Source organism: Siniperca chuatsi, linkage group LG18, assembly GCF_020085105.1.
Source record: "Siniperca chuatsi isolate FFG_IHB_CAS linkage group LG18, ASM2008510v1, whole genome shotgun sequence".
NCBI lineage: Eukaryota > Metazoa > Chordata > Actinopteri > Centrarchiformes > Sinipercidae > Siniperca > Siniperca chuatsi.
Window position 1 is genome coordinate 17,781,794 of NC_058059.1, and position 26,005 is coordinate 17,807,798.

Consider the following 26,005-nt stretch of genomic DNA (forward strand, 5'->3'; position numbering starts at 1 on the left):
CTTTTCTGGTGTAGACTGAGCTTAAAAGAGGCAGCCAAAAGTGGCATTCCCTTTGTACCCCTATTCACAAAGGGGTGTGAGGGTGTTAGTTTGATAATCTATGATCTTGCCACTGTGTATTTCAAGAAGCTGACGGTACGCCTCATGGCCTGTTGTCACTGTCCTGTTGCAACAGAACAAAGTTTTAAGGTTGCAGAAGGTTTAACTGATTTTAATTTTAATGAGTTTCAGAGTGTTTTGTTTTCCAGAAAGATGAAGTTGTGTGATATGCAAATTTTTGCCATTGGTTAAACGTTTTAGAATAAAAACATCACTGGTTCTCACAGTAAAATTGATATATATTTTTTTTTATCATGGTCCATATATGCAGCGAAATTAAGTAAACAAACTTAACAGTAAGCTTTCAGAGTAGAACACACTCCCAGCAATTAATGAAGCTACAAGATCTCAAGTTTCTTTTTTTCTTTTTTTTGCAGTTTCATATGCAGATGAGGCTGTTATACTGACAGCCTTTGAAACCGTCTACAGAGAGAAACATGGCTGGGTTTCCTCAGTGTCTCAGCTTTGTTACCATATGTGTTCACTGCTTTAGCAAACACTTCATGTGCATTGCAGTCACTCGGAGTGTGATGTGTTAAATTCTGTTTTGGGGAGGTTGAAAGTGTGCCTGGACTCCATACTGCGAGGAGACACAGTACAGTGTCTTTTCTAGGGTTTTTTACTTTTTGGGGGGGCTGGATTTGAGAACCTGCACTGGGTGTAGAGACTTAATTTCCACTCTATTATGTCTATTTTGCCCTCTCAGTGAAGGCCAGTGTTTTTAAAAAGGGTAGAGCTGTTTAAAAAGACATGCAGCATTGTTAATAACCAAATTTTATTTTGTTCAGCCTTTTCAGTTAGTGCTTTAAGCATGCTTGTCTTACTGTAGACTGTGAATCAGTGGGTTGCTGGTACAATGTGTGTATATGAGAGAAAATGTGTAATTGTGTGTGGATCCTGGCTGTATTGGCTTTGTGTGCTGCCTAGTAGAGCATGATTTAACGCAGCCTTTGTGAATGTAGGACAAAACTCGTTATGGACAGCTCTTTCTCCTCCTCTTTGTCTTTTTCTTCCTCTCTTTCTGTTGCTCTCTCATTGCAATCTCATTCTCACATCTCTAGTTTTTCCTGTCTCATTCATTATCTTTCTGTCTATACCTCAGTTTCCCCATTCCCCCATCTTTCTCACTCTTGCATTTCTTTCATTTTCCCTGTCTTTCTTTCTCTCACTTTATATTTCTGACTGCCTACAATTCATTGCCTTCCTCTTCCTCTTCATCTTTAATGCTGCCACCTATATTAGCACTCTCCTGTCTTTTACACTTGCCAATGCCTGTCACTCCCCCCACCCCCCCCTAAAGATCTGTCCATCATTCTCCATCAACAATCCAACTCTGTCTTGTTGCCTCTCTCTCTCTCTCTCTCTCTCTCTCTCTCTCTCTCTCTCTCTCTCTCTCTCACTCTCTCACACACACACACACACACCTCTCAAAAGTACATCTGTATTAATTGCACACATTCAGCCACAGTCCACCAGCACAGTGTAAGGAGTTTCCACTGAAGAGCGCTGGACAAAATATTGTCACTACATTATCCATTGCTTTGCTTTGCTGTTGTCCAGCCTCTGTTTTTGATTGTTTTATTTGACTTTTTTGTTATTTATTCATATGACAGTATAGGATTATAATGATCATGTAATATATCCATAGTATTTGTTCATTTTTAAGTTTTAAGTATCAGCAGAGCAAGAGTGAAAGATACATCACATACAAAGTAAATATATTGACATATAAAGCGTGTGGGGATCCAGTCTAAAGAGATAATATCTTATAATAATACAATATATTTTGTATGTGGTTGTGTGAGATGTATAGATGTAGACGCCACTTTAGTTGGGATAATTGGTGATAGCCTGCAGCACTGTCAGCCCCGCAAGACTGAAGAGAGGGAATGGGGGAGGAGGGGAGTACATCCATGGGTAGATGGATGGATGGATAGATGGAATAATGGGAGGATTACAGAGAGGAGAATTGATGGCAAACAAAGGGACACAAGATAAATTGGAAGATTTCTCAACCTCAGGGTATAAGGACAGAGAGATGGATGAGTGTTGTTTCAGGGGTGATGGCGATAGAGGAAGTATAACTTTAGAAGGATAAAAGTGGGCAGATGGATGAAGAGATAGATGGGGGGAGAAGGGAGGGGGGATTGTAGATTGAGTTCAGCCACGCAGATGTGATTTAGGCTGAATGAATACTAGAAGGAATGTGGGAATAATGGCTGAATGGAGTGCTGAGTGGTGTGGCTCATATTCAGGATGTGACGTTTACATGGAACATGAGAAACCTCAGGTTAGTTAAATAATTTTATACATTATTCTCAGCCAGTCATTTCTTTATCAGTTGGGCAGTTAAGAAATAACCAGCACTATGGCCCACACTGATTAGAAACCTGGATAAGGTGTTTACATGGCACACTATCTCGAAGTCAGGTTTCTGGAAGCAGGATATGATGTTTGCATGTGCAAACAGGATACTCCAAAAGCCTGATCACAACAAGGATCTTCATGTTCATGTAAACATACTCAGTGACTGTGAATAAATGAATGCTGAAATTGTTTGTTTATTGGATCCCCATTAGTTGTTGCCTTGGTTTTCACTTACACTTCATACAGTAATCAATAAAGTTATTACATTAACATTGCATCCAACAACAGAGTTACATCAAAGCCATACATATACTAAACATTAAGAAATGGTAGAATAAGGGTATAAAGGATTGTTTGAATGATGGAATTTGGGTTTGAAATAATGTTGCTGTAATGTAATAAGGGCTAAATAAAAGTTGAAATGATAGATTAAAGGTTGAATGGAATGTTGGCTGGAATAAGGTTCCTTGAATGATGGAATAAAGGCATATAAACTGAGTGAAATGTTGTAATCATAGTAAAAGGGTTAAATGACATACTGGAATGATGGAATAAGAGCTGGATTCAATGTTGGAATAATGGAATAAGGTCTAAATTGGATGTTGGAAAGTATAATAAGGGCTGAATGCCACATAGGGAAGATGAAATAAACGCTGAATGGAATCCTGGGATTGACAGCTTTGTGATGTTCGTTGGATTCAGGCTGCACTGAATTCCCGTGACAGAAGTAAAAAAAAAAAAAAAAAAATCATTCTCCATCAACAATCCAACTCTGTCTTGTTGCCTCTCTCTCTCTCTCTCTCTCTCTCTCTCTCTCTCTCACTCACTCTCACTCTCACTCTCTCACACACACACACACACACACCTCTCAAAAGTACATCTGTATTAATTGCACACATTCAGCCACAGTCCACCAGCACAGTGTAAGGAGTTTCCACTGAAGAGCGCTGGACAAAATATTGTCACTACATTATCCATTGCTTTGCTTTGCTGTTGTCCAGCCTCTGTTTTTGATTGTTTTATTTGACTTTTTTGTTATTTATTCATATGACAGTATAGGATTATAATGATCATGTAATATATCCATAGTATTTGTTCATTTTTAAGTTTTAAGTATCAGCAGAGCAAGAGTGAAAGATACATCACATACAAAGTAAATATATTGACATATAAAGCGTGTGGGGATCCAGTCTAAAGAGATAATATCTTATAATAATACAATATATTTTGTATGTGGTTGTGTGAGATGTATAGATGTAGACGCCACTTTAGTTGGGATAATTGGTGATAGCCTGCAGCACTGTCAGCCCCGCAAGACTGAAGAGAGGGAATGGGGGAGGAGGGGAGTACATCCATGGGTAGATGGATGGATGGATAGATGGAATAATGGGAGGATTACAGAGAGGAGAATTGATGGCAAACAAAGGGACACAAGATAAATTGGAAGATTTCTCAACCTCAGGGTATAAGGACAGAGAGATGGATGAGTGTTGTTTCAGGGGTGATGGCGATAGAGGAAGTATAACTTTAGAAGGATAAAAGTGGGCAGATGGATGAAGAGATAGATGGGGGGAGAAGGGAGGGGGGATTGTAGATTGAGTTCAGCCACGCAGATGTGATTTAGGCTGAATGAATACTAGAAGGAATGTGGGAATAATGGCTGAATGGAGTGCTGAGTGGTGTGGCTCATATTCAGGATGTGACGTTTACATGGAACATGAGAAACCGGGTTAGTTAAATAATTTTATACATTATTCTCAGCCAGTCATTTCTTTATCAGTTGGGCAGTTAAGAAATAACCATGTTTGTACCCTGGCTGCCTGGACTACATTAAACCATCTGCTGGATTTGGCTTCTCCATCTGATCACCAGTAATAGAATATGAGAACAACAATGCAACACTGAATACAAACTTTAATTTCATTACAGCATGAGTGCATCATTTGTCATATTTTTTCATGTTTATTTATTTAACTAACTACTAACTGAGTTGAGGATGCACCAGCACTATGGCCCACACTGATTAGAAACCTGGATAAGGTGTTTACATGGCACACTATCTCGAAGTCAGGTTTCTGGAAGCAGGATATGATGTTTGCATGTGCAAACAGGATACTCCAAAAGCCTGATCACAACAAGGATCTTCATGTTCATGTAAACATACTCAGTGACTGTGAATAAATGAATGCTGAAATTGTTTGTTTATTGGATCCCCATTAGTTGTTGCCTTGGTTTTCACTTACACTTCATACAGTAATCAATAAAGTTATTACATTAACATTGCATCCAACAACAGAGTTACATCAAAGCCATACATATACTAAACATTAAGAAATGGTAGAATAAGGGTATAAAGGATTGTTTGAATGATGGAATTTGGGTTTGAAATAATGTTGCTGTAATGTAATAAGGGCTAAATAAAAAGTTGAAATGATAGATTAAAGGTTGAATGGAATGTTGGCTGGAATAAGGTTCCTTGAATGATGGAATAAAGGCATATAAACTGAGTGAAATGTTGTAATCATAGTAAAAGGGTTAAATGACATACTGGAATGATGGAATAAGAGCTGGATTCAATGTTGGAATAATGGAATAAGGTCTAAATTGGATGTTGGAAAGTATAATAAGGGCTGAATGCCACATAGGGAAGATGAAATAAACGCTGAATGGAATCCTGGGATTGACAGCTTTGTGATGTTCGTTGGATTCAGGCTGCACTGAATTCCCGTGACAGAAGTAAAAAAAAAAAAAAAAAAAAAGACTTGGAGGTGTAAAAGATGGGCAGCGAAGTCGGGGGAAGAGAGGAGGGGAAGTTGGGGGTAGGAATAGGCAGAGAAGAGGAAAAAGGATGACAGCAGATGAGGAATACAAATGGAAACGAGGACGACTGTTGGTATCATCAATTAAATAAATTGCATGGAATGATAAGTGAATGAGAAGTGCCGCTCACTGGAAGAATAATAAAACCACCGAGCATTTCGTTCAGCGAGTGCCGTATAAGTGTGTCATGGGTAGAGCTGGATTTCCCTTGATAATACTTTGTTTCAGTGCCAGGGCTCCCCTGATGTTCCTCTGTGTTTGCCTGCCTGTCAGACGTCACTGCAGCATATGTCAAACTCGATCTGGTCACGGTGGTGGTGCTGCCATCAGAAACTGTCTCACTGGTGTAGTAATGTGAGGAAGCTTTCTGCCTTTTCCCTGTAGGGAATTATGGGATAGCGAACAAGCGGCTCACATTTGCAGTGTGTGGCTTGTGGTTGATGGTCTGGTGACAAGGGCATTACAGTGAATTGCATAACATAGAGATATACACATCTGCTATTACTGATTACCCATATGTGCTGATAAGGATCTGAGTTACAACACCACCTTGCTTTGGGTTGCTTTATTGAGTGCTTGAATTAGTTAGTTCATTAAATAGTAGTAAAAAGGACAGTGGAAAAATTAAACATTTCATTCATTTTCTCTCATGGAAGTGAGACATAAAACAACTCAACATTTATTTCTTAAAATCAGTGTTAGCCGTGCAATATTAGCCCCACTGCCATGGATGCACGAGTGCAGCCTAAACTGGTGGATGCAAAATTTTGATCACTGGACCTGAAAGAGGTCAGATATTTGCTCCGCTGTATCTATTGCAATGTGTCTTTTACATTTTTATCGTTTGAGTTAAACAGTGTTCAGTAACCCTTACAAATATAGAAGTTCCGTCGTCCCTGAGTTGCTCAAGAGACAGAACAGTATTGTGAATGATAGCGCAAAAATCTGCAAGTGGCAGGAAGCCTTTTTGATTCAATCGTCTCCTGAAATGTGAATTGACTGGATTTATTGCAGAAAGAGTTTGCATTCATCTTTTTAGATGCTGTTCAACTGGAAGCTGCTACTGGCTTCTTTCACTGCACTCTCTCACTCTGTACTCTCCTCTTGCATCTTTCTCTTTCTCCTCCCGTCTTTCTCCTCAGCCCCTCTCCATCACCCCATCATCTCAACGTGGTGATGCTGTCATGACAACTAAAGTGCTTCCTGAGTGCTTGTTGGGTAAACTGACTTTCCCAGAAGTGCTTCCTCCCTTTTACCCTTCCCCCTGCTAACGTGCACACACATTCACATGTTTTGTTCTATACTTGTGAGGAGCCTAATTGACATAGTATATTGCCTAGCCCCTAACTCCAGCCATAACCAACATAACTAGGTGCAGTGCCTAATGCCATTTGCCCTAAACTTAACCTAAACCTAATTCTAAACCCTCAAACACCTCTTTGAAGAAATGTGGGCCAGCCACAATGTCCTCACAAAGATATAAGAGCACATAGATGCACACATTCCTGCAGTTGGTGAAATATTAATAAAATGCTTCATTCAGCAGAGCCAGCTTCTTTCCATGAAAGCCTGCTCGTCTCCAGAGTCCCAGTCAGCAGTGGCTTGACTGGTTAGACTGGTAGTTATGGACACTTCTGATGCGGGTCAGGTGATGAGTTTCCCAAATGATACAGTTTACAAAATGATTACAGTTTCACAGCATTTACACATTGATGACATTTTTTTTCCCTTGCACCTTCTCTAGAAGCCTGGAAAGAGGCGATGGTGAAACACATGCACACTGGTAAACGTCATAAGATTAGAGTGGGATGGAGCTGAATTTTTGCATTTCAATGCTGACTTTAATTCTGCTTTTTCCTCCTCAGTTTAGGAAAAAGCTGCATGGCTTTTTGAAGGCCTATACATTTACAAACTGAAACTTTTATATTTTGCTTAGCTGCTTTAGGAAAATTTGGACGTATACCGTCATTGTAAAAGATCTTGGCTGTACATTTTCTAATGCAGATTAGCACTGGAAGAACAATTGTTATACAAAACCTGTAAATGCCTCTAAATTACCAGATCATTTCTTGTAACATCTGGCTTATAAAAAAAAAAAACTACATCAAAACAGTTGTTCCTGGTAACAGAATCAAAATACTTACAGTAGTATATTAGCATGCATCTGGTAAATGTAAGGTAGGACTTATACTGCATGTGCATCTGCAAACGTGTGTCTGGACACACAAACATGCACACAGAAACACAAATGTGCTGCATACTTGTGTATAAAGGGGACAAAATGAACATTATTCGATTCACAACCAGTTTCATGCACATGCATTTCACATGTATGTCTGACCTGACAGCTCTCCACCTTTTTGCTGAGATCACATGTTTCAGGAGTATTATAATGGCACTAAGATCCTGACCCTTGTACACCTAATCTGTGGGTGCATGCAATTTTTGTTCGCAGTTGTTGGTCCATTGCTAGGGAATCATTTTTTCAAGTAAGTGAGTGTCAGCAAAATGCTAAAATACGAATACTAATACTAATTATATGTAGTCTAATATTATATGTATTATAGGTGTCATTGTTATTCAGTTGGTTGAATTATTTTCCAACACATCTGGTTAGCATAACTTGACACTTGATTTATCATTATGTTAAATTAGTTCGAAAGCTATTGTGACCTGCTTGACCTTCTGCTTGTGGCCTGATTGTGAGAATAAATGGATCCTGAACAATGACCTGCTTTGCCATCTGACAGACAGGAAAACCCCATTGACTTGATTGTATATTATTATGGTATTATCTTCTGGCTTTGTTTGTGTTCACACACAGGCATACGCAAATATAAGCATGCATCGGCACATACACATGCACACATGCAGAGGCATGCAAACAAACACAGTAACAGAACAATAATTCCTGAAGGTGTGACACCCTCATTCATGCACACACACACTGTGTTTATGTTCCGAAGGCCGGTAGCTCGCTGTGGGACAAATACAGGAACAGGATATTTACTGTGTTTCCTTGCCTGGTTTATTAGTTCACAATAGTATATGTTAACAACGTAGGCATTGTATTGAGCTTCACCATTTTTGTGTTTCTTCTGTCAACGTTTACTTTTATGTCAATCCTGGTGATTCTGTGTACAGTTGGATGAGTGACAGGAAAGCTGGAAATATAAGTGGATGTCACGTGCAACAAATAGTGTGAGCCTTTTGGCTTTTTGTTTTTATTTTGTCTGATTGTGAAGTTCTATTTCAGTGGTGGAACATAACTACAGTAAGAATAGTTTAAGTATAGGTTCTCAAGTAGTGTAATTAATTACAATTTTGAAGTACCTGCACTTTTCTTGGGTATGTCCATTTCATGCTACTCTATACTTCTACTCCACTAAATGTTAAATGAAAATATTGTACGTTTTACTCCACATTTATTGGACAACTATAGTTGCACTTCATCTGTAGAGGCAGATTTTCCACGCACAGCCTAAAACTATGTTATAATATAACTCATTACAATTGTTAAGACTACCCTAGACTAGATATAGAAAATAGTTCAAATTATGATAAATTATGGTATAAATTTTGATGGAAATGCTTCTGTACTTTGAAAGCATGAATTTTACTTGTAACTGAGTATTTGTACATTGTGGGATTGCTACTTTTATTTATGTAAAAGGTTTTAAGTTCCTTGCCCATCACTGCAGACTGTTTTGTATTTTTTAGTTTCTACAACTTAAAGCACAGTTCACACATGAGTTAGCCAGCTAACCAACTAGTACTGACGGTAGCCATGTCTTCAGAATGTTTGTAAATATTGACCCTTAGTCCTGTGATTTTTATTCATCATCTCAAAATTTGTGTTTTACGAATGTATTTTAATATTTGGATCCATACTGTGTTTATGCCCATATAAATGAATTTAAATCCAACATTCTGGTTATATACAGTTAACTTCTGTTTTATACCCCCCCTCCCCCCTTCGAGTATGTCTCACTCTTTGCCTCTTTTCCCACCATACGACAGCCAGTCATATAAATCAACATCTTTACAATGAAATGTTTCCAATTAAAGAGGAACGCTCGTTAAGAAGCATCAACAGACACCGCTGGATCCTTAATTGTCTGGGATGCCAGTGTGTGATGCATATTAATTACGTATTAACCTCACACAGACAAACGCACACACACTAAGGCATACAGGCACATTAGGGTGTATTGCATATTAATTACCTATTACCCTTTGTGCTGTGAATTAAGAGCTGCGTAGAATCAGAAAGACAGCTTGCCCAAGGGCAACACACACACACACAAACACACACACACACACACACACACACACACACACACACACACACACACACACTAATACCACCAATGCCGTCTATTCAGATTCACAATGAGAAATGAGCCATCTCCGTCAGCCAGCCATGGCCATAACTAATCTCACCACAGGAAGTGTGTGTGTCTGTGTGTGCGTTTGGATATAAAGATGTATGCATGAGTGTACTGTATGTTTGTAAACTGTATGTTTAAATGTACAGTGATCCAGTTGCTAGTTAAATGACATTTACTTGCATGTTTTTTCACTCTTGTCCTGACAGCCACACCATCGACTTTAAGGCCACCCTTCAGCTGTGTTTTGCTCTTAGATTCCAAACTGAACATACACGTTCTTATTCACTTTCTGTGGCATTTTAATCGCTTTATCCCAGTTTCAGCCTTCAGCTGGCTGCCCTGACCTTTATGCCCCCTTTCGCCTGCGTGTGGTAAATCCATAGACACATAATTAAGCGAAGTCATCTGCACTCATGGCGCCATGTCATGTCTAACAATACATGCTTTTAGTTAATTTCCACATGTTCTGCGTTCACTTTTTCTGTAGAGCATGTATAATCTATTTATCCTAAATGGAAATGAGCTAGAATTAATGATAATAAATACCTTAACATCTACACTGTTGGTGCTTATTAGTCAACTGGAATGGGCTTTCATTAAAGTGGCGTGCAATGGATTTTTTTTTCACACCAATTTGCACATTTTAATTGCAAATGTTTATATCGTTCTCATAATCATTTGCAACTTCCAGGGGAAAGAAATGCATTATTTTAATTTAATCAAAACACGTCACGTAATCTTCGACATTATCTGTCTATGCAAATGTCTATGTCTATCTGGCTGAATCTTTCTATCTATTTTACAGTAACATTTTTCAGCAAACAAATGCAGTTTTATTTGTCATATACAGTAAATGCCAAAGTAAAGTTTACATGTTTGCTATTCCAGTGACTAAGGGTCTTGTAACTCTTTCCTTAGAAAAATCCACGATCATAGTGACCATTATCTGATATATAGGTTCCACATGTGTGGAATAATTTTTTTTTTTTTTTCTTAAGTAGTTATCCTTAGCAGTGACAGCTTACAGCCACTGTGACCACCAGACAAAAAACTCTACAGAAACTCAACTTGATCAACAGGAAATCCAAGTAAGGAGCCATCACGGTACCACACTGTGCCCACAGCATACTGTTTGATTGACAGGTGATCTCACCTCCTGGTGTGTCTGTGCTGCACGTGTGGAGTGCAGCACAGACACACCAGGAGGTGAGAGCTTAGCTCCAAAAATAGAAAATAAATAAATAAATAAATGAAAATAATCGTAGTTACTCTGGCATGATATCTGAACATACCATCTCAAATTATTAATATGCTCAAAGGGGTTTTTATTTCAGTACTTTTTTTTTTTTCTACTCCCCTTCACTCTACTTCACATGTGTGTCTGTGTGTCTGTATATATGAAATGAGCTGCCACCCATTTTTATTGATTTGGCCGTGGGGGTTTGGAGGATGAAGTCAAGGGGAGCTAGATACCAGACTATGGCAATAAATCTGTGTGCAACCATAAATGTGTGTGTGGCAACGGGCTGAAGCAGACAAAGGATCAGGTGTGTCCTACTGCCCTGAATGCCGCATTCCTTCTCTCTCTCTCGCTCTCTCGCTCGCTCTCTTTTTTATATATATATATATATATATATATATATATACACACACTTATAGGCTGCAACAGGGTAAAATGAAGTCAATGGAAATGTAATGTAAAACATACCTATAGTAAGTAACAATCAATACAACAGTTATGGACTCATTTTTCTGCATTTATCCTTTAAACAAAACAAAAGACAAAAAATGTAAGGACGGCAAAAATAAAGCATCTTTTCACATCTGAATAAAATAAACCCTAAAGGCATACATTATTGTCTGTGCTCTGGTGAGATAGAATTATCATCAAATGTATTACTATCTGCTTTTGAGGCATTCATGAAGCTGGCCTAGTTTTGAATGAGCAATGTCTTGAGCCTCAACTCATAATTAGGGTATGTGTGGCATCCTACATGCCAAACTCATTTATGAAAGGCTTTGTATGTGTGTACTCCAGGATACTGCATGATTTGTTTCAGTGCTGCACAACCCTCAGAAATGGTGGTTCCCAGAATGAATGTTCTTCCCTGGTGTCCTTACAATGCCACAAAGGTGTGTGTGTGTGTGTGTGTGTGTGTGTGTGTGTGAAGCAGAGGTGAGACACAGAGCGATCCAGGGCAGAGGGAGAATTTTTCAGGCCTAATGTTCCATGACAATGGACCAAGGTTCCGTCAAGGGGAATCAGAGCCACTGCCGCCTAACGCCTGAAACACACAAACACACACACTCACAAATCTTCTGCTCCACCACTCCTCCTTTGTCTCATCCTCTCTCCTCTTTTCTCTCCCCATTTCCCCGCGTAAACTTGGCTTTCTTTCTCCTATCCTCTCTTCCCATCATTCCCTTATTTCCTTTTTACCTTCCCATATTTTTCCCTCTCCTGTTTTTTATCATCTTTCCTGAAGTTTAATTATGTAGTTCTTAATCACAGTTACAGCCTGAATGGGCTTCACAACAGCCGCATTAATAAACAATCGGTTAAAAAAAACGGCTCCTAACCTTCGAGACCTTAGAGGACACAGATGAAACAGCTCCTCTCTTTTGTCCTTTTCTCCTCTCCTCAACAATAAATGAAACAGAAATTTGTCATTGACTGCACAATAGCTATGGTATATCAAAAGTCCAGTATCCCATTAGTATTTCATTCCCTATATCATGTGTCTAGTTGCATCTGTCTGCGTGCAAAATCAGGAAGAAAATGATGGAGTGATAAGTCAGTGATTGGTTGGCTTGGGGCGCAGCCATGGCGACAGAGGTTGTTGATGTATTCTCGCATGTTAACATTCACCTGTGTCACCCTGCTGTCTACCTGCCCCACTTAGATCAACCGTCTGTGTGTGTGTTTGTATGGGAGGAAGAGAAATGATGTCTGCTTCTGTGCTTGTTGGATTTGTTTGTATATGTTTGACATATGGGGCTTGGTGGGTACAATATTGTGCAGCAGATGCAAGTGCAAAGTCTTAATTGGGTGCTGGTCACAAATCAATGAATTGAAGACTGACTAGGAATACGAAGGGAAGCCCCACAATAGCAAAAAAAAAGCTTTGTTGTTTAGGATAATAAAATATGACGAAGAGAGCAGGGTTGCACAGGTTGGATAAAAGAAATAATCCGTGGAGGAAGATAAGAAGAAATCAGACTTCTAAAGGAACAAAGAAAAAATAAAAATTTGACAACAAAAACTAGGTGACAAATGTTTCTTTTAATTTTAACTCTGCAACTACAGTAGTATCTCTGATGAAGAACCTCAAAACAACCACAACCACCCAGGGAAATTTTTCTACCGTTTTGATGCTGACCTTTTTTTTTTTAAAGGAACTAACCATGCTGTCCTGCTTATTTTCTCCTCCCCCTTTTTACCTCTCTCCCCATGACCCCCCTTCCCTTTCCTATTTGTATGTCTACTCTTATCACCTCATCTCTTCTTTATCCAACCCCAAACACCCCACGGCATCTGCCTCCCTCCGCCTTGTCTTTCAGTCTGCAAAGTAGGGTTTTTCCGCTCGCTGCTGGAGTCTTTGACCTGCAGTAAATGTCCACCCCACAGTGTGGCCAGGCAGACAGGAGCCACTGCTTGCAGTTGTGACGATGGATACTATAAGATTGACTCCGACCCTCCCAATATGGCCTGCACACGTGAGGATATAAAACCTTACTATTTGTACATTTTTACCTCTGATTTATTCTCGGATATCATGCAGCTGTAATGAGATCAAATTTTAAAAGCCAACTTTTGCTCATCAAGATGCTCTTGTATGATATTACTGGATGTATTTGTTTTTCTTTTTCTAACCCTTTTCCATCCCTCTCAGGCCCTCCCTCTGCTCCACGTAACGCCATCTCCAATGTCAACGAGACCAGCGTCTTCCTGGAGTGGTCCGTTCCCATGGAAACAGGTGGCAGGAAGGATGTGCGCTACAACATCCTGTGCAGACGGGTCTTGCCAGATGGAAGGGGCTTGGAAGAATGCGGCCCCAACGTACGCTTCTTGCCACGCCGTGTCGGCCTGTCAAACACCTCTGTGATGGTGGCCGACCTGCAGTCACACACCAACTACAGTTTCCTGCTGGAGGCTATCAACGGGGTGTCAGAGCTGGCCAAAGACCACGCGAAGCAGTATGTGTCACTTAATGTGACAACTAATCAGGCAGGTATGTTGCACCGGATCTGTCCCAACTGTCAATACTTGCTTTTTTGCCAATCACAGTCTCCCCTTGAGCTCTCCAATCAGCACCACAGTTGTCCCATTTTTCCCCCAGTGGAATCCGAGGGAAATCATCACCGTTTAGTCATGAATCATTTTTTTTTCCCCTTCTTATTGAGACTGCCACAGACCAACCTGTGTGTTGGATTCCTGGCATGAATATCTGGGTTTGATAACAAAGACACCAGATGATCAAATTATCACAGTATTTGTCCAACAAATCTGTTGTTGTATTAATTTTCCCTCGTGCACCATCCCTGTAGTGAACGAGGGAACATTGCACAGTGGAAAGCTTTTTTTTGTTGTTGCTTTTGCATCTAGATTCGTCATTGAAAAAGCAGCTTGGTCCCCTCAATTAGGCAGTACATTTCATCAACAAGATTTGCAGGAATCGTTGCCATAATGAAACCACTTGATTTGTGGGCTGTTTGTGTATGGGGTGTCTTGTGTGGAAGCAGGTGTTATTCTGCATGCCTATCGACAATAATGAATCAGGCTGATGACGTGTAAGTTTCCATGTTAATTTTAGACTGGGAAATACTATTATTGATGAACTATGAGCAAAAAAGAAAACTTCAGTTCGTATTACGTTTTGCACTTGTTAGCTGTTGGGAATATTTCATTATCTGCGATACTAGAGCAGCTTAGAAAATATGTGTAACTATAAAATATGTTTGAGCAAGGCACTAAACCAACTGAAGCGAGACCAAAGATAAAAGACCACTCTAATATTGGACAATGAAAGAATCCAACTTCTCTCCATAGCTGTAAATATTGGAAGCTTTGTTGGCTTTCCTTTTTAAATGGAGATTAAAATTCATTTCTGCTTTGGGAACCAATTTTTATGTTTACGGGAGGTATGTGCATGTGTAGTTTATTTTATTTGCTCGTAATGAAATGGGTAGCACACAGTGTAATGAAATGAGAAAAATATGAGGTTAATGCTCTCCTTCCCAAGGCTTCAATCTGTACCGGAGGCTAGAGGAAAAAAACTGTTTTGAAGGAGCGTGTTTATTCCTATTTGTTGAACAGATGGTTCATTGGCAGTCAAGTAATAGTAGGAAGTAGTAGTAGTAGTCGTAGTAGGAAGGATGCAGTATGTGTTTGTAAGAGAGAGAGAGGCAGAGGCAGATGGACAGTCGAGAGTATTGACGGCTCTCTAACTGTGTTGTCACTGTGGCTGACAGCAGACTGAATGGATTACACCAGACTACAGAACTCACATTCAGTTTATTGGAGTTGTAGCTGGATTAAAGTTATCCAGTCACTGGACCAAATGGAGATTAGGGATTACATTAGATTACACATGGCTGGCCGAGTCACAGGCAGATAAAATGTGCTGCTCTTTGGCATGCATGTGGTACAGGCATGTCTTTATTTCTGTTGATATTAGATACATATACATGCTTACATTTGGAAATAAAATACATGTTAGGAGCAGTCACTAGCACTTTGAATTTGACGTGTACAGGAATCAAGAAATCAAATCTGTAAATCAAAACTTCACACAGGTTAGTGCAGTTCAATGTGCTTTACAGATGACTGCCAAACTAATTAGACTATGAACACAAAAATATAGAGTATATACAAATACAGAAAAAATATTAAAATAAAGGTCATAAAATACATAAAAGTAAATAAATAAATACAAGAATAACTATTTTAGACAAAACTTAGGCAGTGGCCATTAAATCATACTAAGCCAGGCTAAAGGTGTGTTTGAATTTTACATTTAAAGATAAACACTTTCAGATACATTCTAATCTTCAGGCAGGCTTTTCCAAAAACTCAAGCGTAAAAGTTTAAAGGTGCCTCACCAAAGGTATTTCTTCGGCATTTCAGAACAACTAATAGCAAAACAGACAATAGTTGCTGAATTTTACAGCAGCATGCTTGGTTAACAACTTCACATTTGTTTCACTAATTGTAAATTCCTGCCGTTGTGCCTGTGATGATGCTGAATGGCTGAATAAAGGGAAATGGTCAATATGGACTGTAATTCCAAAATCCCATACATTTTCTTTGGAGAAAATAATAGCGATTTAATTGAAAATGTTATGATCCACATTGGTAAATCAGGTTGTTGCAGGAAAAGTAATAAAGCAAATACATAACTGGAGATAATGCATCAAGAAGTACAGTAACATTTACAGGATAATTAATACATTGGAAGCATAGGACAGATTTTGCACAGCTGTACCAATAGTGTTTAGCTGGTCCAAATATCTTTAATACAGATTGCAGAACATCTGCGCAAACGTGTGCTCAAATGGAAATACTTAGTGTTCAGATGAACCATTTGCAGTTACCTCTAATTACCATATTTTGCCAAGTAAATGCAGTAAAAATAGTATGAATTACAGTTGCAAGACTGCAAATCTCTTACCCATGGTATTACTCATCAGTTCAGTTAACAGATGGCCCAGAAGGCTTGCATATGATTGTAAACGTTATATGAATATTAAACTAACATACTCATATATTATTTCTATTTATTATCAAGAAATTGCTCAGACCCGTCAGTGCACCAAACTATCACATCGAAACCATGTGTCCTCTTCTAAGTCAATGGTTCCCAAAGCGGGGGGGTCGGGACCTTTCCAAGGGTAAGAAAGAGAATAAAAACACATTATTTTCATTATTTTCTAAATGCAGTACCAGAAAGTTTGAGCTCTTTAGGCCTCCAAAAATATGCAAATGAACAGCCGTTAATGTGAGTAAAATTGGATGCCTTCTTAAAAAGTCTCTTAGTACCAAGCTGCTCGCTGTACCTTTAACCACACCCAACAGTAAGTACATTTCTACATCACTGCAGCAAGGTTAGGTCTTCAACCACTGGAGGTCTTTGTGTCAAGTGATTTTCCCAAAGTCATCAGAAGAATCAGCAATAATCCTGAAGCAATAATAACAATGAACACTTTAACGTACTCTGATCCTGCCTCGCCTCCATATCACAGATGTAATTACCCAATGAGGACTTTGATCAGCATTGTAAACATCTGTGTTTGTGTGTTGTGCTTGCGCGCGTTTTGACTATGCTTCTGCTTGTGAGGGTAAAACGGCAAAAACAAGATACAGAGACAAAAGTACTGAGAGACGGGGGCAACGGGGAGACTCACACTGACAGAGACAGAGAGAAAGAGTCAGAGGATCTGCCGTTTGATGTGTGGGAAGTGTCACACTCAATAAGAGATCCGTGAAATAGGTGATTTCACAGTGTCCCTGTGAAGCCCTGCTGAATAATGAAGTGTTGGAACTCGTGAGGAGGAGAGGTGAAAGGCAAGAGGGAAGGAGGAAAGAGAAGGACAGAACAACAGGATGGAGGTAGAGGGGACAAGCTGTGGAAGAGAAATGATGGGGAGGTTGTGATAAGGAAAGAAAAGGTGAGATTGCAAGAAGCGGTAAAGAAAAAGGGAAATGAAAGGGGGTGAAAGAGCAAAGAAAGAAAGAGTGAGGGTGGACATTAACTGCTCGTTCACATTCATAAAACAGTCCGAGGTCTGGTGAAGCTTAACAATTTTAAAAATGCAAGTCATATATTTTGCACTGCTTTGATGTTGCCTTTCACACCAGTACATAGTTTTGATAAGGTAGCTAGCTAGCAACGACTAAGAACTTGTAGAAATTAATTGAAAAAAGAAAAAAATAAATCACCAAACTGACTACAGAATTATCACTGCAGCCCGATGGCATTTCACAACGTCTCTATTTTAGATATTTGTTCGTGCCTTGTGAATAAAACTGTGAAGCCTTGAGTGGCGGTAATAAATATACTGTTCATTCTACACAAAATTGTCATCCATGAATTCAAATCACAAAAACAAAGACGCTTTGAAGTCTAATAAATCACCTAATTAATCATCAATAATCACAGAATGTTCAGTCTTTTGTTAGCCGAGCTTGATGAGTATACTGTATACATATTAAATGCGTTTCTGTGGTAGCTCAGCTCTATTATGTCTATTTCTGGCCATTTGTTTTTCATGTTGTTCACAGTGTGGGAGCACTGCATGGTAACTGCACACTAAATGCTCCCATACATTGTTTTTGCTGTTGCAGGCTATTAATGAAATGAATCGTGATACATTACCTTGTGGGTGGTAAAAATAAGTGCACAGCTTGGTGCTCTGCCCATGTGTCTTTTTGTTTTATGCATGTATTTCAAAGTAGTGAGGTCGCTGGAGTGTTTGCACTGAAATGAATTGAACTTGGAATAGGGGAGGATTAACTTCTCTAACTCCTAGTTGGCCCTCTCTCTCTTTCTCGCCTCGCGACATCACACTCCTTCAGTAAACATGGACACGTGGTATTGCTGTAATCTGAAAGAGCTCGCGCTTACAAAATAGCATCAATTTAAATGTATTTTGAATGCAGTTTAAACCAGATATGCCTAAGTACGCCATGTCAACAATTGTTTTGACCGCTGTAAACCAGGATTTGCAACTCTTTGATGTTTCTGACACTTTCACAAAAAACTTCAGGAGGTTTCTTTTCTGGCAAGACTTTATTCATGCATAGTGGTTCAGGAGCTGCCGCCATTTTAATTTGGGTTTGTCATTTTAGGCATTATTGCTCCCAAACAGGGTTTGAAGACAGACGAGACATTTGATAGATCAGAGGAGAGAGGATATGGGATTTGAGAGTGGGTTGGAAAGAAGATGGCCATGGGGCACATGAAGGCAGGAACTATATTGGCTTCATTTTTGGGTTAGAAGACATCTTAGATTTTGATAATGGATGCCAATAGCCCTGATTCAAGACTGTTGACGTACCATGGTTATGGATAGCTATCCGAAGGAACCTGAACATTTCAACCATTCAGACATTCATAAACTGTAAAAAGAAAAGAAAAAAGATGTCACATGATCCACATGATGGCACTCGCTCAGAGGCAATATAGGAGAAAGGGACAGAGGAAGAACGAATAAAATCTTTTATTTTACTTAGTTTCTTTTGAATTCAACCTCTGTTGAAGTGCATAATGTCTTTTTGTTACTTTACACACATCGACATGTTTTACTTTTCACTTTGTAAGAAGTGCCTTGCATGCCTTTTTATTAGTCATACAACAGTGGAGAGATGACAGGAAATAAGACAATACAACAAAGGTCCCTTAAACCCCTAGGTTTAACCCCTAGGTTTAAGGGACCACGTACTTTTTGTTTTCTTCCTGTTACGACTTTTATGAATTCCTGAGTGACTGAAATGTGCGGGTTTCAACTGATAGGAATGCAATAGGTTATATGACGGATCATTTCTAGGCTGCTAAATGACTTGTCACTGTTACAAACGTATGAAAAAACAGAGTGGCATGAGATGGAGCAGGTAGGCGGTAGATTAAGTTGCAAACAAAAAAGATGAGAGCAGCTTGGGCACTTTACAACCTTAAGAAAGCCATCTCTCTCTCTGTCTTCTCTCTCCCTTTCACTCTGTCTCTGGATCTGTTTCTTTCTGTCATTCTCTGAGGGTAGTTAAAGGATAATAAACCAGATAGTTGAAGGTCTGTATTGATTTTGGTGATGCTTCAGACAGATAGCAGTCTGGGAGGCTTATGTTCTGTACTGTGATAACGTTGCTCCTATCTGAGGCCAGAGATGTTACACTGGAGGGCTGCACTCGTCCACTGAATAGCTTTCACAACCTTTTCTAACCTCTCTTCGTAAGATAGAATTTCACAGCTTCAGATTGATGGAAAAACAGAAAATAGCATCACAGGGGTAAATTATGGCAAAACACCAGGAGTTTATGTTCACTGGTGTTCTGCCTTACCTTACTGCGGGTGCTCATTAGCAGATGTAACATGCACTGGAAGTGTTTAAATGGAAAAAGGAAGTGTGATTTCACTGTCTTCCCTGTTGCTAAAATGAAAGTGTTGCTGGGGCCCTGTCTACACTCTTTCACCATGTCTCCCCCCTATGTCAATAGGGGGGGAGACATCTCATATTTCACCTCTCACTTTTTTCCATTCTTGGCAATCCACTCGCTTGTCTTCCATCGCCTCCTCCTCCTTTAGCACCCCTTCCCTCTCTTCCATCACCTCCCATTCTCTCTCTGCATTGGCATTTCTCAGTTATGTCAGACTTGTTTTTTAAGTCACAGTCGCTGAGTCGTGGCACTAAAAGGTGTCACATTGTGGAGAAAGGTGCTTCTGTTGACTAAAATGCTGCTTTAGGTGTTATATATGGACGTTGTGTGTCTGTGCTGTTTGATATTTGGTGAAAAGGTTGAGAAGGAACAGGCAGAAATTATCTGATGACCAGATCGGTCTGTGATCAACATTTGTTGTTTGTGAATGTGCTCCAAATATAAACAGAATGTGTTAAATGCACAGGAAACAGCACAGTAACTAAAATAAGATAAGATATATATTTACAGTTTGAATTAGTGCTGAATGATTAGTTAATTATTCAGCATCAATAGAAAATCCAACAATTTAAATAACAGATTAATCATTTAAGAAATATATCAAGCAATTGTGTAGCTGTTTTTATCACTGTAAATTGAACATATTTGGGGTTTGGTCCATGTATCAGTCAAAACAAGCATTTTGAAGACATCAGCTTAGGCTCTGGGAAATTGTAATGGATGCTTTTTCACTATTTTAATTTTATTTAAATAAACAGATTAATCAATTATAAAAAGTAAGTAGCTGCAGCCCCCAAAACTTCGTCCTTTACCCTCCGCAGGTGGTCTCATCCTTCGAGCTCGGGTCCTCTACCAGAGGCCTGGGAGCTTGAGGGTTCTGCGCAGTATCTTTGCTGTTCCTAGTACTGCACTCTTCTGTACCGAGATGTCTGGTGTTCTTCCAGGGATCTGCTGTAGCCACTCCTCCAGTTTGGGGGTCACTGCCCCGAGTGTTCCGATGACCACGGGCACCACTGACTAGGGTTACTGGAGTAGTAGCATTCCAACAGAGCCTTGTTATTGCATCTCGCCCATCTCCCCCTTGTTCCAGAAGCCCATTTTTCATCACGGTGCTCTGGTTCCCCAGCACCTGACGCAGACCTTGTTTGGCCGGGCGACGTCTGAGCCGGCATCTCATATCTTTCATTGTCACTCATCATTGCATGAGGTAGGCAGTAGTGTGAAGGGTCTTGCCTAAGGACCCACACTGGATGCGCCCCGAGGGGGATTTGAACCCGGTTCCCCCGTTTATTTATATATATTTCTATATTTTTATTTATATATATATATATATATATATATATATATTTATATATATATATATATATTTTTTTTTTTTTTTTTAAATGTGGAATGTCACATTAAGATTAATTATTAATCCCCAAATCATAAGTTTGTATACCAGTGAGCTTTACGATCTGCACACCCTCATATGACACCCTCTATTCAAAACTCTTGATTAAATATAGCATGGTAAACTGCATCCATTTTTGGAGGATTTAAACTTAGATTTTGGTGTATTGTTACCCGTTGAGCTGCTGGGAAAAGAAGCCCTCTCTCTCATCATTGCATCCCAGCATTTATACCATTTAAGCATTGAGTGTGTGTGATTCGGTTTCTGGTTTCAGGCTTTTAAGATGTTGCAGATAACACTTCTGTGCGACCATCCACTCAGGATACAGTTACTGTGTTTGTAGCGATGATTTATTCCCTGTGGAGTTCTGCTGAGGCTATTGAAACCTAAACGGTGTTTAGCATTTGCAGTAGAAGCTTACACATGCGCGCAGGTGCGCACACACACACACACACACACACACACACACACACACACACACACACACACACTATCAGCACGTTGCCTGAGGGAGCATTTTGCCTGGTGAAAAGCTCTTTATGTGTCAGAGACTTTCCAACTGCCCCTCTGAGAGATGGGCCAACAGTTCAGGTTACGACAGGATGGCTCGATGATTGATGCAAATTCACACTCACTTGACTTGAGAACTTATAGAATAAATCACAAAAAAACTATAATGGAAATGGAAACTTTGCAAAGAGCCAAAAACAAACCAAAAGAAAAACGACGTAAAGCCAAAGAACGTTTTCTTCTGTGATACTGCAATTTGAAGGGGGAGAGATAAATGGAATGCTGGTTGTTCTTCCATGTTTTAATATGTATAACCATACTACAGTATTTAAGAAAGAGTTGTAAAAATAACTTAACTTACTAAATAAGTAAAATCTTTGTATCACATGTAAACATGTAGAACTATTCTAAAATGTGTGTAGTGTCCTTTGCAGGCTGCCAAACAGATGTGTGTAGTCAAAGTTGACTTCATGGTTTCCTCTGCCAGCATCTATTGAATAGCAAGATATAAAGGGATAGTTTAATTAGGCTCAGGTGCACCTTGTTGCCAGATTGCAAATGTTTTGATTTTTTTCAGAAGCAGAGCTGCTTTGGAACCAGAAATAATCTCGAGCAGTTGAGTTAAAGCTCAATGGACTGTGCCAAATAACCTCAGAGGAACGTTGGTAACTAACAAACCTGAATTCCAAAGAAGAAACTCTGGGGAAAATATGATGGAAATATGGCAGATTTCTTTTTTTTTATTTACCCAGCATGCCAGAAATAACACAACAGCAAAGACGGATAAGACGGTGTAGTCCCTCATTCGTCCAGGAGTGTTCTATCGTAGAAAAGGTTTCAGTCGTAGTCATCTGGACACTGTTTTCAGAATCAAGACGTTTCGGCTCCCATCCGGAAGTCATTCTCAATTGTAGAATTGTACAAAGACAGATGTACATTCTAATATGGACAGATGTACATTCTAATATGGTAAACCCCCTCTTTTCACCACCATGTGCCATAAAATCATTGTTGGCCTTTTTTTTGTGTGTGTGATTTTTGTTCTTTGATGTTTCATCTTCGGTTTAATATTTCATAATGTACAACAATCACAGCAAGCATTACAATTAGCTCTGTGCATGTAAAAATCAAAGGATGAGGTGTCATCAGAAGAGGGCTGTCTTATAGATGCTGATGGTACCCAACGGATTTTACAACTTTGGCACCATTTCTCTTGTGTTCAGTCACTGTTTATCAGGATGTTATGTCAGTCATGTTAAATACTGGAATTAAAGAGATGCACTGGGTTGCATCATATTAAACTGCTGGATTTTTACTACTCAAGCAAAATGTGCTTGAAATTGTGCTATGTCTTTGTGTGTGTGTGTGTGTGTGTGTGTGTGTGTGTGTGTGTGTGTGTGTGTGCACGCAGCACCCTCTCCAGTGAGCGTAGTGAGAAAAGGTCACACGGGGAAGAGCAGCATCGCCCTATCTTGGGCAGAGCCTGATCGCCCCAACGGCATTATCCTGGAGTACGAGATCAAGTATTTTGAAAAGGTAAAAAAAATATACAAATTGTTCTTATTTTGCTTCTTACACAAAGGCTTCTGAGTACCTTTCTAAAGCTCTTATTATTCAGATGTTGCTGAGCCTGTCATGGAGGGATTGATTTTGCATGCACTCTTATGCTTATGTGCATTGGATATACACTATACTGCATGAATGCAGCTACAAATAATTTAGCTTAGTGCTTTGTGAAGATTATAATTGGTCTCTTGGGAAACTGTGTTAAACACCACATAACTTTAAACAAAATGGAAAAAAAATAAAACTTTTTTATTATAAGGTCGGTTGTAAAGTTGACACATACTGACTCAACTTTAAAGTATTTTTTCATGTGGTGTTTATTTTATCAGTGCCATGTTCACCAGAATATAATCATATACAAACATTGTGATGAGCTAAAACCAGTACTACAGGACATACATATACCTCTATGAAGTTATCTGGGTGAAAATTAACTTTCAAAGATGCTTTTTAAACCTGCTGAAAATCTATATTTCATGCATTTTAGAATCTAATGATGCTAAAATGACCCCCATCTCCAATGGATGTTTGCCTTATAACAGCCCTGTGCTCCACACATTTATTATGTAATATTTGCAGAAATCTAGAGACCAACAGTGTTCATATTGTCCCTCAATACAGCAGAATATACGTTTAAAAGTATTTCTTTTTTAACTGAAGTGGCCATTTTGATCAGGTCCTCTTAAACCTTCACCTCTAAAAGACTCTTTCATGTGACAGCGCTGTAGGGCTTTGGTAGAGAGAGCAATTTGATGCTTCTATTCAGATCATTGTTCCGGTACCCTTCCTCTTTTCTTTCTTTCATCCTCACATGTCTTCTTTTCTGGGAAGGTCAGAATAAAGGTATACGTACAGGAGAGCAGAGCAGGGTTTGTGGTCAGTGGTTAGCTAATGGCTTCTGGCTAATGGAGGAGGCATTTAGCTTTGTTTAAACCTGATGTGGTTACAATTGGGGAAACTGATCCTTACACACATGCACTTACACACACTCACACTCACGCACACAGGTAGTTTAGCCATAAAAATATGCAGACGAATAGGAAAAAAAGGTGCCGGCAAGAAGACGTACATGTACAAAATCTGGCAGAATAATTACTGCAACAACAAATAATCATCAAGGCTACAGAAATGTATGTAAGGCACGTGAATTAATTCCATTAACCCCCTCTCTTTTTTCCTTCCACAGGAGCAGGACTCCAGTTACACTATTATAAAATCCAAGGAGACTGAGATGGTGGTGGAAAGCCTGAAGCCCTCTTCAGTCTACATCTTCCAGGTCAAACATGGGTTCAAAAAATCTAAATAATCATTGATAAATAATAATGTGAGGACAAAAAAATGAAAATATACAAATATGTAGGCAAAAAGCACTTGAGAAGAGGTGAATAAGCAGTTACAAAGAAGTTGTTGAATCAAAGTGTAACACATATGAATATATATATGAAAATATGATGTCATATATTTGGATATGATGCATTACAGGTGCGTGCCAGGACCTCAGCAGGTTATGGCGCATTTAGCCGACGTTTTGAATTCCAGACCAGCCCTTACTGTAAGTACACCAGAGAGAGAGAGAGAGAGAGAATATGACAGTACAATAAAGTTCCACTGTGTGCACTATGTGTGTCTAATGCCACCTCTTTTCTTCGGCAGTAACTGCTACCAGTGAGCGTGCTCAGGCTTCGATAATAGCCGTGGCCATCACGTTGGCTCTGGTCCTACTGGCAGTAGTCGCTGGATTCCTTCTCAGTGGACGGTAAGACATAAAAACACACCTGAAGAAACACAGACACAACCAGGAAAGCATGTATATAGTGATATGTATGCAGGTGTAAGCACATGCAGGTACATATTTCTCCTGTGGATGGAATATCCACAGTACATTAAATGCGGGAATTGTGCGAGTTTGTAGCGACATCCCTTACCCTCTCGTCTTTGGAGTAAGTGATGTTATTGGATGATGAGAGTAAACTATACTGGCATTACTCGCTTCAAGGAAATAATGACAAACTGCATTTCACAAAGAGGACACTCTGACATCATTTATTTAGGAATTGTTCTGTCCATGAAAGAGGCTGCTGAGATTGTATTTTAATTTTATTTTTAAGTACAGTTATTTTCATTTTGTAAATCACAGCAGTCATGCCAATCTCTGTATATTGGATATATGTTAGCTTAGTCAGAGGCCATCCCCTTGTCCTCTCACCTATTGCTGACTAACAAAAATGACATCAAATCTCTTCTCTGACCCAGATATTTCTGTGTTGCTGAGCAGCATTATGGGATTAGATACATGGCTGGAAGTTAGAGTTTTGTAATAGGTCAGGATTAAGGGTTGCTTTTTAGGTTAGAGCTTCAGGGTTGATTCTCCTCAAGTCTGGTGACACAACTTTGTTCTGTTACACATATATAAGTATTTAGCACTCTGTGCTCCATACATTATACACTACATTAATGTTGTGTTAATGTCAGCATACCTCCGCGCTCATGACCTTCACTTAACCTTGCCTTGTAATTGGTACAACCAATTTTCTGATATCATGTTCACACATACACACACAACATACACCAATTCAAGTTCTGTATATAGCAGTATCATATCGTTGTCGAGAAGAAAGTCAGCCTTTTATCCTCATATGATGTTATGTTCATAAAAGTCCCTGAAACTCATTTCTTTGTCTGTAAATGTTACTTGAAGATTTTTTTTTT

At 39.3% G+C, this 26,005-nt stretch overlaps 1 protein-coding gene and 1 long non-coding RNA gene across 5 annotated transcripts in view; both read left to right on the forward strand.

Annotated features, from left to right (window-relative positions):
- LOC122865588 (ephrin type-A receptor 5) overlaps positions 1-26,005 on the forward strand; it is a 70,985-nt gene that overhangs the window by 19,775 nt on the left and 25,205 nt on the right. Inside the window, exons 4-9 of one of the 4 annotated variants that reach the window (XM_044174229.1) lie at positions 13,239-13,394; positions 13,571-13,909; positions 23,142-23,266; positions 24,483-24,572; positions 24,779-24,848; positions 24,950-25,052. In XM_044174229.1, coding sequence (XP_044030164.1) covers positions 13,239-13,394; positions 13,571-13,909; positions 23,142-23,266; positions 24,483-24,572; positions 24,779-24,848; positions 24,950-25,052 — 883 coding nt within the window. Of the gene's footprint in view, positions 1-476; positions 2,378-6,832; positions 11,264-13,238; positions 13,395-13,570; positions 13,910-23,141; positions 23,267-24,482; positions 24,573-24,778; positions 24,849-24,949; positions 25,053-26,005 lie in introns of those variants that run through there. The other 3 variants (XR_006375500.1, XM_044174231.1, XM_044174230.1) reach the window with 3 other exon arrangements.
- On the forward strand, positions 2,884-5,225 carry LOC122865589. The gene is made up of 2 exons (XR_006375501.1): positions 2,884-3,054; positions 4,938-5,225. It is a non-coding gene; the product is annotated as an uncharacterized LOC122865589 (long non-coding RNA).